Genomic DNA, 12,646 nt, shown 5'->3' on the forward strand with positions numbered 1-12,646 from the left:
GTAATTAAATTACAAGCAGTTTTTTATTCTCTTTGTCCTCTTCTACATTTTCCAAGGTTTCTAAAATTTTTGTAATTGAATAAAAAGCATCAGGTAGCATTTAAAGAATTAAAAAAATCTAAGCTCCCTTATAGTAATTCTATAATCAGTGCTTGACTAGTCTCAATAAGATGATTACATACACTCCTCTACAAGAAACATCTGGCAAAAGAAATTCAACATTTATCACATTTCAGAGTGCATCTTTTACTTTTACACTGATTCCATAGCTCACATTTAACAGAACACGTATTAGCCCAGGGAGATTCTATTATAACCTTTTACCTTTTCATTTCAATGCAAAATTAAGGTTCACACGGTTCAAATGCATTTCCCATTACATAAAAATTACGGTAAGAATTAAAAGCAGTTATATCTACCAAGCAAAAAGTACAATAAGAGATAACATGGAAAAATAGTTAATTCAGAATATGTCTGCATTCAAAACAACTATGGAAAGAAACTAAAGAAGGCCTGAATAAGTAGAAAGAGATCCCGTATCCGTGGAAGTGAACTTCATACTGCTAACATGGCAATCCTCCCCAAACTGACCTAGACATTCAACACAATTGTTCTCACAATCCCAGATGGCTTCTTTTCAAAACCTGGTGAACTGATCCTAAAATTCCGATGGAAATTTAGGAGACCCAGAATAGACCAAGGGAAAAAAAAAAAAAAAAAACCTTGAAAAAGAACAAAGTCAAGAATCATACTTCCTAATTTCCAAACTTACTAAAAAGTCACAGTGCCCAAGACACTGTGCTACTAGCAAGAGGAAAGAGTCGGTGGAATAGAACTGAGAGTCCAAAAATAAACCTTTAAGTTAATTAATATTCAACAGGGCTTCCCTGATAGATCAGCTGGTGAACAATCCTCCTACAATGCAGGAGACTCCGGTTCAGTTCCTGGGTCACGAAGGTCCCCTGGAGAAGGGATAGGCTACCCACACTAGTATTCTTGGGCTTTCCTGGTAGCTCAGCTGGTAAAGAATCTGCCTGCAATTCACGAGATCTTGGTTCTATTCCTGGGTCAGAAGTTCCCCTGGAGAAGGGAATGACTACCCACTCCAGTATTCTTGCCTGGAGAATTCCTTGGACAGAAGAATATGGTAAGCTGCAATCCATGGGGTTGGAAAGAGTCGGATACGACTGAGTGACTAAGCACAATATTCAACAAGAATTCCAAGACATTTAAATGGGGAAGGAAGAGCCTTCTAAACAAATGGTGCTGAGGCAACTGGATATCCACATGTAAATCAAAGTTGGATGGACCGCCTTACTTCATGCCATATACAAAAACTAACTCAAAATGGATTGCAGACTGACAAGCACAGAAATAAACCTTCATGACCTGAGAGCTGGTAACTGTTTCTTAGTTACGACACCAAGGGTACAGGCCACAACAGACACAAAAAAAGATAATTTGGTCTATAGCAAAATTAAAAACATTTGTGGTTCAAAGGACACCATCAAGAAAGTGAAAGAACAATTCACAGAATGGAAGAAAATGTTTATAATCATATATCTAAAATATACAAAGAATTCCTACAACTCAATAATGGGCAAAAAGATTACATAAACATTCTTCCAAAGAAGACATAAATTCCCAATAAGCACTCAAACAGATGCTCAGTATTATTAGCCAATGAAGAAATGAAATCAAAACTACAATGAGATCTAATTTGATACCCGATAGAGTGGCTATAATAAAAGAGAGACAATTGTAGCACTGTTTACAATAGCCAAAAGGTTGAAGCAACCCAAGTGTCTATTGAAGGATGAATGAATAAACTGGTACAAACACACAATGGAATATTTCTCAGCCTGAAAAAGGAATGAAATTCTGATACATGCTACAAGATAGATGGACCATGAAGACATTATGCTAAATGAAACAGTCCAGATACTAAAGGACAAATATTGTGTGATTCCACTTAATGTAAGTTTACTAGGCAAATTCACAGAGGCAGAAAGTAGAAGAGTTGTTGTCAGGGTCTGGGGGAATGTGGGGAATTCGTAGTACTGACAGTTACACAACAATGTGACTGTATCAACACTATCCGCCACTGAACTCACACTAAAAAGTGGTTAAAACGGTCAATTTTATGTAATGTATTTTTTTTACCACAATTTTAAAATCTACTGACTCGCAGGCAGTAACAAGTTTTGGTAAGTATGTGAAAACTGGAACCACTCACACACTGGTGCTGAAAATGTAAAATGGTGCAGCTGCTTTGGAAAACAATTCAGTGGTTCTTCAAAAGGTTAAAAAGAGTTACCATGTGATGTAGCATAGAATACATACCCACACAAAAATGTACACAACTGTTCACAGCAGCGTCGCCCAGAAGAGCCAAAAGAAAACCACCCACATGTCCACAGACTGATGAATGGAAACATAAAATGTGGTATATATGACAGAATATTATCAGGCAATAACAAGGAATACAGTACTGATAACATGCTACAACTTGGATGAATCTTAAAAAACACTTCATTCAGTAAAAAAAGACAGTCACAAACGATCCCAAATTGCATGATCCATTTAAAGGAAATATCCAGGACAGGCATACTTATAAAGACAGAAAGCAGATTAGTGGTTGCCTAGAGCAAAATGTTAGAGAAACTGGAAGAAAACAGCAGTGACTGCTAATGGCTACACAGGGCTTCTCCGCGGGATGATGAGATTAACTGTGGTGATGACTGCATAACTCTGTGAGTATGCTAAAAGCCTCTGAATTATACACTTTAAATGGGTGAATTGCATGGTGTGTCAATTACATCTCAATAAAGCTGCTATCAAGAAAACACCTATGAAACACCTCTCTCTTAAGAGTACTTACTAGAAAAACCAGTGATAATCAAGGAAGATGACTTAAGTGTAAGTCTTGCAATTACAAACATAGTTCACAGATTAACTTGCAACTATTCTTGTGAGTCTCTGTTATCTTGCATAAGGAAAACAAGTAAACATTCTATCTTTGCTTACTTTGGTCACGGGAGAAGTCTTCTGTGGTGAACTCTGAGTCACAGCATCACCAGGACTTAACGCCACTGCGGTGCTGGTTCTTGGAGTGGGACGGGAACTGAAAAATGCACACCAGTTAACGTTATTCAAGGGGCTTCCCAGGTGGCACCAGCGGTAAAGAGTCCGCCTGCCGATGCAGGAGACACAAGAGACCCTGGCTCGACCCCTGGGTTGGGAAGATCCTCTGGAGTAGGAAATGGCAACCTGCTCCAGTATTCTTGCCTGGGAAATCCCAAGGACAGAGGAGCCTGGTGGGCTATAGTTCATGGGGACACAAAGAGCTGGACACAGCTGATCAGCTGGGCATGGCATGGCATGCTATATACAGTATTTTAACTAGAAGCTTAAAAAATATTTCTTTAATGTCTGCTGATCTAGGCAGGATTTACATTAATAAAATAGCTCAGATATTCTACAGAGCATGGAAAATGTTTATAACTTTATTTCATAAAATGTTTGAACTGGTAAATTACTTGGGTACCTACTTAAGCAACAAGTTATAATCCTCATCTGTTTTTAATTATTTTCCTCCCACACTTATCAATGGATGCCATACTCTGGGGGCCACTCCATTACATCCGGGTCTCTGAGTTTGAGTTTTTTGGCATTTTAAGAAATTCTTCCATTTAAATCATTATGGTATTTTGGTGACGAATTCCTTCAAATTTCCAAATATCACCTCTCCTCCACTTACCTGCCTTTGTATTCATTCATTAAACAAATATTTACTTAGGTCACAAAATTTACCAGAGATTATACAAATTTTTTTTTAACTGAACTTAAAAGGCCTAAGATGTATAGACAAATTTAACATACTTTATATTTAAATATGGGTAAAACAAATCAGGAAATTTTAGTTTATTACTATAACTCCTATGTCATGAAATTAAACTATGAGGCTGAACCTATAAACACTTAATATTTATACATTATTAAAATTTTAAATACATTGGCCTAATCACTTTAAATACCATTCTGATTTTATTATTTCAATGACTGCAAATATTGTTTAAGCCTCCCTCTCAGATAAAACTACATTTAAAGAAAAACACAACCTGTTTTTTCCTGTAAGTCTTTATCCAAATAAAGGAGCCAGGCTTCTGAAATTTTAAATTCAATTTTACTGTAGTAGAAGTACAAAATAAAGAAGTTTTAACCCTTATAAACAGAAAAGATAACGTGGCTTGGTTAGAAATTTTAAAAATACAAAGGGAAGTCTACATTCCACTGGCCAACACTGAATAGGAACTTGCAAGGAGAGCAAAATGGGAATGTGGCATTTATCCCTGCCCTTTATTTCTGTGCAACATGGTACGCCACCAGGACAAGACACTTTAAGAAGATTTAGCTTTCATCCCCCACAGAGTCCTTACAGTCTGGTATTTTACATACCTGAGAAGAAACATGCACTCATTCAACTGACCCCCAAGAGTACTCTTAGGCCGCAAGTCAGATGGGTTTTCTGTGGCAGGAAGGTAAAACAATATCCACAAGTGAACAAAAATATGAGCAGGGCATGACGTAGACAGAGATTTGAAGAGACAGACAACACAAATTAGAGACTGTCAGAAACAGCGTTCGGAGCAGGAACACGGTCAAACGCAAGCTCACCCAGCCTGAAGGGGTGACTGAGTCGCTGCCCACTCTTCTCCCCCTTTGCTTGTTCACCTTGAGGGCTCTTCAGAAGTTCCGCGGCATCTTGGGACCCAGAATATTCCATGTTTCTGCTGTTTTTAACAAGAGAAACTCAACTCAATCAAGCTTACTACTGAGCTTTCTCTAGTTTTCTATGTCGAACAAGAGGCTGGCAAAGATACTTAAGTTGCACAGGACATTTGGCCAAACTATGGAATTAGAAAGGTAGTATTTTTCATTGAGTAACTAAAATGAGCACTCACTGTGTGCAAGGCACTGTACTAAGAAGCCTATAAAATTTACCCCTGAAAAATAAATAGCAGCAGGCCAACAGGAGAAGTAAACCAGCACTTGAAGGATCAGTGAGCCAGTAATGAGCTTCCCTTTCATTTCTGCCCTTCCGGTGTTGCCAGCCCTGGGCTCAAAGAAGCACCACAAGAAGTCCTCTATTTCTGTTCCAAGGAGCAGGAAAGGGAATCCCTAAGGGTCAGAGCAGGGAAAATACCCTAGTTTTTTGTTTGGTTTTTGGTTTTTCTTATTCCCTTTTGTCCTGCCCCAGCCTCCAGGTAACCTTGCAGCACACACTTCTGGCCCACGCCTAAAATCCTGCGGGAGGAACATCCTCTTTTCTACGCAGAGAGCTATGATCCCAAGAAGGTGAGGCAGATCTCTCTGTTCTCTTACTTCTCCTCTCTCATCATCCTCCTGTCACTTGGTCCCAAAGACATCCATCAAGACATAGAAGCATGCACCATGAGTAAGTGTGGTTCACAGGGGGAAGGCAAGGTTGCCTCAATATTTGAAAACCAATTTATGTTAAGAGTCCATAAAGAGAATCTAAAGGAGAGAAACCACATGATCGTATCTATTGATACAAAAAGGCATTTGACATTTATTAATAACATTCGTTTCCAACTGAAAAGGGGAAGTTACAAAACCCTCCAGCTCAGAGTGTGAGTGTGAGTGTGTGTGTGAGTGTGTGTGAGTGTGTGTGTGTGTGTGTGCATGCTCTGTTGTACCCAACTCTTGCGACCCTGAGATCTGTAGCCCACCAGGCTACTCTGTCCATGGGGATTCTCCAGCCAAGAATACTGGAGTGGGTTGCCATTTTCCTTCTCCAAGGGATCTTCCTGATCCAGGGATCAAACCCGTGGCTCTTGCATCTCCTGCACTGGCAGGCAGGTTCTTTACCACTAGCACCATCAGGGAAGCCCATCGTACTTAATGCAGAAAGGCTGAATGCATTCCAAAATCAGAAACCAGGCAACGGTGTTCATCTCATCACCCCTCATACACTCAGTTCAGTTGCTCAGTCGTGTCCCATTCTTTCACTACCTCATTCATTACCATGCTTAAAAAAGAGTCCTTGCAAGGCCAATAAGAAATAAAAGGCATACAGATCAAAAGGAAGATGGCATACTAAGGTGCAAGGTATCCTAGGACTTGCTGACACTGATAGACAAGGACCCAAGCCCTGTTTCTGTACTCTTCATAGAGCCTGAAGTGTGAAAACAGCTGAAGCTCAGTGGATCACAGAAACCAAAGTTTGAGAGAGACCTTATATAGAATTCAGATTTCTCTATCCAGTACACTAAACTGACAAGATTAAAATTAAGAATCAAACAACCATTATCACTGAATGAAGAGGAGACAGCAGGAGTTGATTATCTGGACTTTGCCCCATCTACTTTTAACCTTGTTCTTTTCAAAACCCCATCACTTTTGTAAGCGTCCTGGGCTAAGAAGACTTAATAATAAAAATGAAGTGTATTAATCAGGATGAGCTAGGTTATGCTGTGGTAACATGATTCACAAATGCTGGTGACTTAGAATCTCCTAGCTTTACGTCTCACTCGTGCACACAGCCACCACAGGCAGGCAGGAAAGCTATGCTCATCGTGGTCACTAAAGACCCAGCCTGAAGGCAACTCCATCTGGACATTTTCTTCCTGATCACCTCATCAGGAGAAAGAAAGGTAGCAGATCACACACTGGCTCTTTGAGTTTCTACCCAGAAATAACACATCACTTCTGCTCATGTTTCATTAGCCACAGCAAGTCTCAGGACTGCACCTGATTTCAAAGAGGGAGACGATATCCTACCATGTGCTGACCAGGTGGGCGTCCAGGTGAACCGAGCTAACGACTAGAGGACTAAAACCCTGTCTGCAGAATAAACAACTGACCAGAAAATGAGCAAAGTCAAGCACACAAACGTCATGACTAAACTCTTTAAGCAACCCTTAATTAACCAAATGCCTGAGTTTCTATTATGAAAAGCACAGACATTCACATCACTGAGGCTGCAATCATAGTAATGGGCCAAGCGTTTAGTAACCATGCCCCACACACAAAGATCAGCTTGTACTTACCTGACGCTGGAATCCTCAGTGCTTGAGTCCTGATCATTTCTAGCAAAAGCATCCTTCCAAAACGAATGCTGCAGCAGGTCTGCCCAAGTCAGTCTTTATAAAACAGAAATGTTTCAAATCTGCTTTAATATGATTTACCATGGAGAATTCCCAGGACATGTCCTAGTTACACATATCAGATCTGTTTCACATATTCCTTTTTATTATCTGTTTTTTTATTCTTAATTTTTAGCTGGAGGATAACTGCTTTATAATATTGTGATGGCTTCTGCCATGTAACAATGTGAATCAGTCGTAAGTACACACGTCCCCTCCCTCCTGAAATCCCTATCCCCTAACCCACCCCTATAGGCTGTCAGAGAGTACTCCATTGAACTCCCTGTGTTATACAGCAGCTTCCCATTAGCCATCTATTATACACATGGTAATGCACACGTTTCAGTGCTACTCAATGCATCCACCCTCTCCTTCCCTAGCTGGATCCAAAGTCTGTTCTCTATATCTGCATCTCTATTCCTGCCCTGCCAATTTCGTAACTTCACTTTTAGAAGTTCATTCAGAAACAAACAAGATTATCAACCTCATGACTACACACAGTCACTCTTCTGTTTAGGAGTCAAAACATTATTTAACTAGATCACCCACATTAAGATGACTTCAGGCTATATCTGAAAATTAGACTCACTTTCAAAGCATTAAGTTTTACTACTGATCAATTATACCTGCGGTATACTCAGACTCAAAATGATTAAGCCTAAAATTCAAAAAAGAAACTAATTTATATCTAATTATTCAAAATTTAGGAAATGAAATTCAAACTACTTTGGCTGAAATTAAAATACAAGCGATAAAGAATTGGCAGCCGCAAGTATATATCCCTTTTATACAAACGGCTCCTAAAATTCACTAACCATTAAAATTGCCAATAAAATGGAATTTCTTTTTCATCTACCAAAGTAGCAAAAAATGTATAAGATCAACAAAGCCCACCGTATTTAACAATAGGAGGGAAGGAGCTTTCTAAAATTGCTGGAAGTATAAACCTTCCCATGTTCCTGGGATCAGCAAATGTGTCCACATTTTTAATGTTCTTATTACTCTTTGGCCAGCAACCCCATCTTGAGAAACTTATTCAAAGGAGATAACTTCTTACTTAAGTGAACAAAAACAAAGAGAGACAAAAACATATTTACTAAAAAAAAAAAAAATATATATATATATATACATATATATTTACTAAAGCAGTCAGTATATATGATACCCTAAATCAAGGAGCACTCTCAAAAAAAAAAAAAAAAAAAAAAGGCACTCTGAATGTTGTTGTCATACATTATTGCATGTACATTCAACAGCCACTTAAAATGACCAAGTGAAAAAATAAAATGACCAAGCAGATATATAAAGAAACTAGGTTATGGGGTGGTCCCATTTATGCAAAAAAGTATTTCATATGGAATATAAATACATAAAAATGTATCCTAAATAAGGTCTTAAAATTAAGCATATTTATATCTTACCCAAAAAATCTGGGCGATTATCCAAAGTAACACTTATCCTAAAAGCATTCTATTGCAAGTACAGCAGTGTCTTACAACTTATCCAAGTATAAACATTTTCTTCTGTATACTTTCTCTCATACTTAATGCTGATACACTACATGCTTTACTAAATTTATTCATTTTACACCCTGAAGTAGAGACCCCAAACATTTGTCAAAAACCTCAAGAGAACTAGTGGGAGAACCAGAATCTAGTTTCCCTTGTCTTCCAGGCCAGGGAGACCCCCCACCTTCATTCCCTACTCCCTTCTGCCCTCCCCTACTCTGTATCATAAGGATTTCTAACTTTCTGCCATCCCTGCCACACAGAAGATTCACACTGTGCCTGTGACCTGTCACTTGACATTCCCAGTATGACAGGAATATCATATTGCTAAATCACATCACATTAAAACAGGGCTCTGTTAGTCATTATTACATTAAGTATCTTGACAGCACATCCACAGTGGGGTAGTCTAAGACAGCTTTAGCCTGAAATTCACAATGGAAACAAAAAAGTGTACTCCTTGGATTTGGGGAGTTACAAGAAAATCTGTCAACCTATGAGGCAACTACGTGCTACACTAGAAGAAAAACGGACTTTTAAATGTCTGATTAAAAACACCTAGAAACAGAGCAGCCACTCAATGCAGACTCAGATTTTTTTTTTCCCCAAAAAAAAGAGAGATCATTTGAACAGTTCTTTCTATAATAAACAGTACAATTTTACAAGTACACTAAAGGAAAAAAAAAGATTCCACTGCTCAATCATGTTAAAATATTACCCATACATACCTTTTCTGAGGGTCTTTTTGAAGCAAACCATCAAGCAAATTAATAAAATCGGAAGAAGCTTTAGGACAAGAAGAATCTAGACACAAAATAATACCCAAAAAAGAAAGAAAAGTGGTTAAGTAACTGAAAACACACCCTGCATCAACATTATAATAATAGCATTTTAAGCACATTAATTATTTTTAAGAGAACACGGAATACATGAGTAACAATAAAGCCTCCACTTAATGGAGGGGGGGAGCAAAAATTTTAAACTTTGTCCCTGTACCACGATAAGACATGTATCTCAAAAACTAAGTCCTAACTAACCTCTAAACTTTCTCTTTACAATCCCAGTAAGGATCATGAGCTCACACCCTTGTCTTCAACTATTAATTATGTTTCATTTTCTGAGGCATTCTTAACCAGCTTTGCTTGATAATGTACTGTGACTACAGTAGTTGTAATCTCACTTTATTTCAAAGATTTTTAACAGGAAAAGAATACACATCACAATATTATGATACTGTCAAATTCCATTCATCTCCAAGTGTTCTATCTTTTTATATTGGCCAGATGCACACCTTGTTCAAATTATCAGTCTATAATTAAAAGAAGTGGCCCAGAAGATGATGACCAAACCCATCAAAACAGATGGTGCTATTAGGCACTGTGGCCACAGTCTGAACAAGATTCCTGTGAGATAATCACCCTCGGGCCGCCAGTGGTTTTCTTGACGAGACCTTTGATACCTTCATTCTCAGATTACTTTACCCTGCATAAACATCTTTAACTTATACAAGAAAATAATACTCAAAGCTGTGAGTACTTAAACAAGTAAAAAATCAGAAGTCATCATTATAAGAAATAGGAATGACTGATTTCTATGAAAATTGAATTTAAAAAAAGAAAGAAATACTTTTTAAGAAATATAGACCCCTTTCAAAATATCAAGATTTGGGGGGTTTTTTCACCTAGGATACTGAAAATATTCTGCATTCCTATTTCTCCCATCAATTGCTGAGGATTCTTTTTTCTTTTAAAACTCACAACCTTATTTTTCATAAAGTCTTATATTCATTTTGGGGTCTTAAGAGTCACATCTTTTGAGGAATGTAGCAAAGTGTCTTATTATGTTTGTACCTTCTTTTTCTTTCCTTAAGATTGTTAACGGTAAACACATTAATTACAATTTGTATGATTAAATTTTCAATACTTTTAAAATACTGCAACCAAATCGAGCTTAAACGCTTGAACTTATCAGGGTAGCATTCTGATTTCTCAAGATACGAGACTGAGAAACACTTGATTTGTTCCTATTCAAACACTACATGGGACATGAGTACATATTAAGTAAATGGTATAGACATATGAACACACCAAAACGACACAAAAGTTTGAGTTTTAAATCTTTAAACCAGACTTCTTTTGATACAGGAGGACAAAATAATCTGTATTTTTAAATGAGGGAACTTAATAGTACTCTGCTTTCTATTTCAGCATCTTTTTTAAAATGGCAAAGGGAATACTAACACTTCTAAAAATACCAATTTGTGATCATTCAGTAAACACAAATTTGAGGGGTTATGAATCAACAGAAACACTTTGGGATAAAAGTGCACCGTTGGTCCGTGTAGTAAATCGACTACATTTATAGCAAAAAAGAAATCCTACCTTTTGGAATAGGTGGCAAAGGATCTTCATAACAAATCTTCTCAATTAGTTCTGAGACACATTCTGAGAAGAACGGAGGCTTTCCTTAAATCAAACGAAAACTTGCAAAATTAAACAGTTTGCTACCACCAATAATTCTTAATGAATCTCAACTACAGACAGTTCAAGACTACATAATTTATAGAAAAAATATACATATATAGCATAATTGATTACTGAATGCTGAGTACACACCAGGCACACTGTCTATATTTCTGCAATTGAAAATTTATCATCCTAAAAATACAAAATTCACTTATGGATAACCATACTCCAAGAGTTGCACGGGCCACTGGACACATCTGAAAATTCATAGTCAAAGGTACCTTTCCAAGATGTTCTACTAATAATCAGTTTTCAACAGCTAGGCATATTTCAACATTCCAAACGATTACCATGAAAAATACCTCCTTGTCAAAAGTTCCTAAAAACCTGCACGTCCTGAGACAACCAAGCAAGCCAGCAAAAATTAGTATATACAAAAATCTAGAAAAATCAGCTTTTTCACCTCTTACAGGCAAACTCTTCTCAAACTACATAGGTAACCATTATGTATATGTGTCCAGCTCTGATTTTAAACTGAACCAGAATGTAATCACCTGAAAACATTTCATAGAGCAGGCAGCCCAAGGACCAGAGGTCACTGGTGATGGAGAAGTCGGTACCCCTCACAATTTCTGGAGCTGTATAGATAAGAGATCCTAAAAATAAAGGTGAAAGGACAGTTTTGTTAGGCATTCATACCACTGCCAACACAAATACACCTAGGAAAGACTGCGTGGTAGTCTCTCAGCCGTGTCCAACTCTTTGTGACCCCATGGACTGTAGCCCGCCAGGCTCCTCTGTCCATGGGATTTCCCAGGCAAGAACACTGGAGTGGGCTGCCATTTCCTTCTCCGGGGGATCTTCCCAACCCAGGGATCGAACTCAGGTCGCCTGCACTGTGGGCAGACTCTCTACCGTTTGAGCCACCAGGGAAGCCCAACTAGGTGAAGTGAAAAGACATCGGAGAACATGCACATGAACAGGTCTTCATGCATATTTCACATTTTTACATGTTTTCTAATTTTAACGTCCCACTTGCCAAGAGGGCTTCCCTTGGCTCAGTCGATAAAGAATTCACCTGCAATGCAGGAGACCTGGGTTCCATCCCTGGGTTGGGAAGATCCCTTGGAGAAGATCTTGGCAACCCACCCCAGTACTTTTGCCTAGAGAATCTCCATAGACAGAGGAGCCTAACAGGCTGCAGTCCACAGGATTGCAAAGAGGCAGACACAACTGAGCGACTAAGTATAGCACTTGCTGAGAACATGTGCTTTCAGTCCCTAAGTCGTGTCTGACTCTGAAACCCCACAGACTGCAGCACACCAGGCTCCTCTGTCCTCCACAATCTCCCAGAGTTTGCTCAAATTCAAGTCCACTGAGTCAGTGATACTACCTAACCATCTCATCCTCTGCTGCCCCCTTCTCCTTTCACCTTCAATCTTTCCCAGCATCAGGGTTTTTTCCAACAAATCGGCTCTTTACATAAGAGTCCAAAGTATTAGAG

The 12,646-nt window shown here is 38.5% G+C and overlaps 1 protein-coding gene across 9 annotated transcripts in view; it reads right to left on the reverse strand.

The window, feature by feature from the left end:
* The window catches only part of ULK4 (unc-51 like kinase 4), a 528,243-nt gene that overhangs the window by 460,650 nt on the left and 54,947 nt on the right, over positions 1-12,646 (reverse strand). For 6 of the 9 annotated variants that reach the window (XM_060402096.1, XM_060402095.1, XM_042235867.1 and 3 more), the window contains 7 exons: positions 11,697-11,798; positions 11,059-11,142; positions 9,406-9,481; positions 7,074-7,166; positions 4,678-4,793; positions 4,459-4,528; positions 3,028-3,124 (listed from right to left, as the gene is read on the reverse strand). In XM_060402096.1, coding sequence (XP_060258079.1) covers positions 3,028-3,124; positions 4,459-4,528; positions 4,678-4,793; positions 7,074-7,166; positions 9,406-9,481; positions 11,059-11,142; positions 11,697-11,798 — 638 coding nt within the window. The remainder of the gene's footprint in view (positions 1-3,027; positions 3,125-4,458; positions 4,529-4,677; positions 4,794-7,073; positions 7,167-9,405; positions 9,482-11,058; positions 11,143-11,696; positions 11,799-12,646) is intronic. The other 3 variants (XM_060402097.1, XM_060402098.1, XM_042235870.1) reach the window with 1 other exon arrangement.

Source organism: Ovis aries, chromosome 19, assembly GCF_016772045.2.
Source record: "Ovis aries strain OAR_USU_Benz2616 breed Rambouillet chromosome 19, ARS-UI_Ramb_v3.0, whole genome shotgun sequence".
NCBI lineage: Eukaryota > Metazoa > Chordata > Mammalia > Artiodactyla > Bovidae > Ovis > Ovis aries.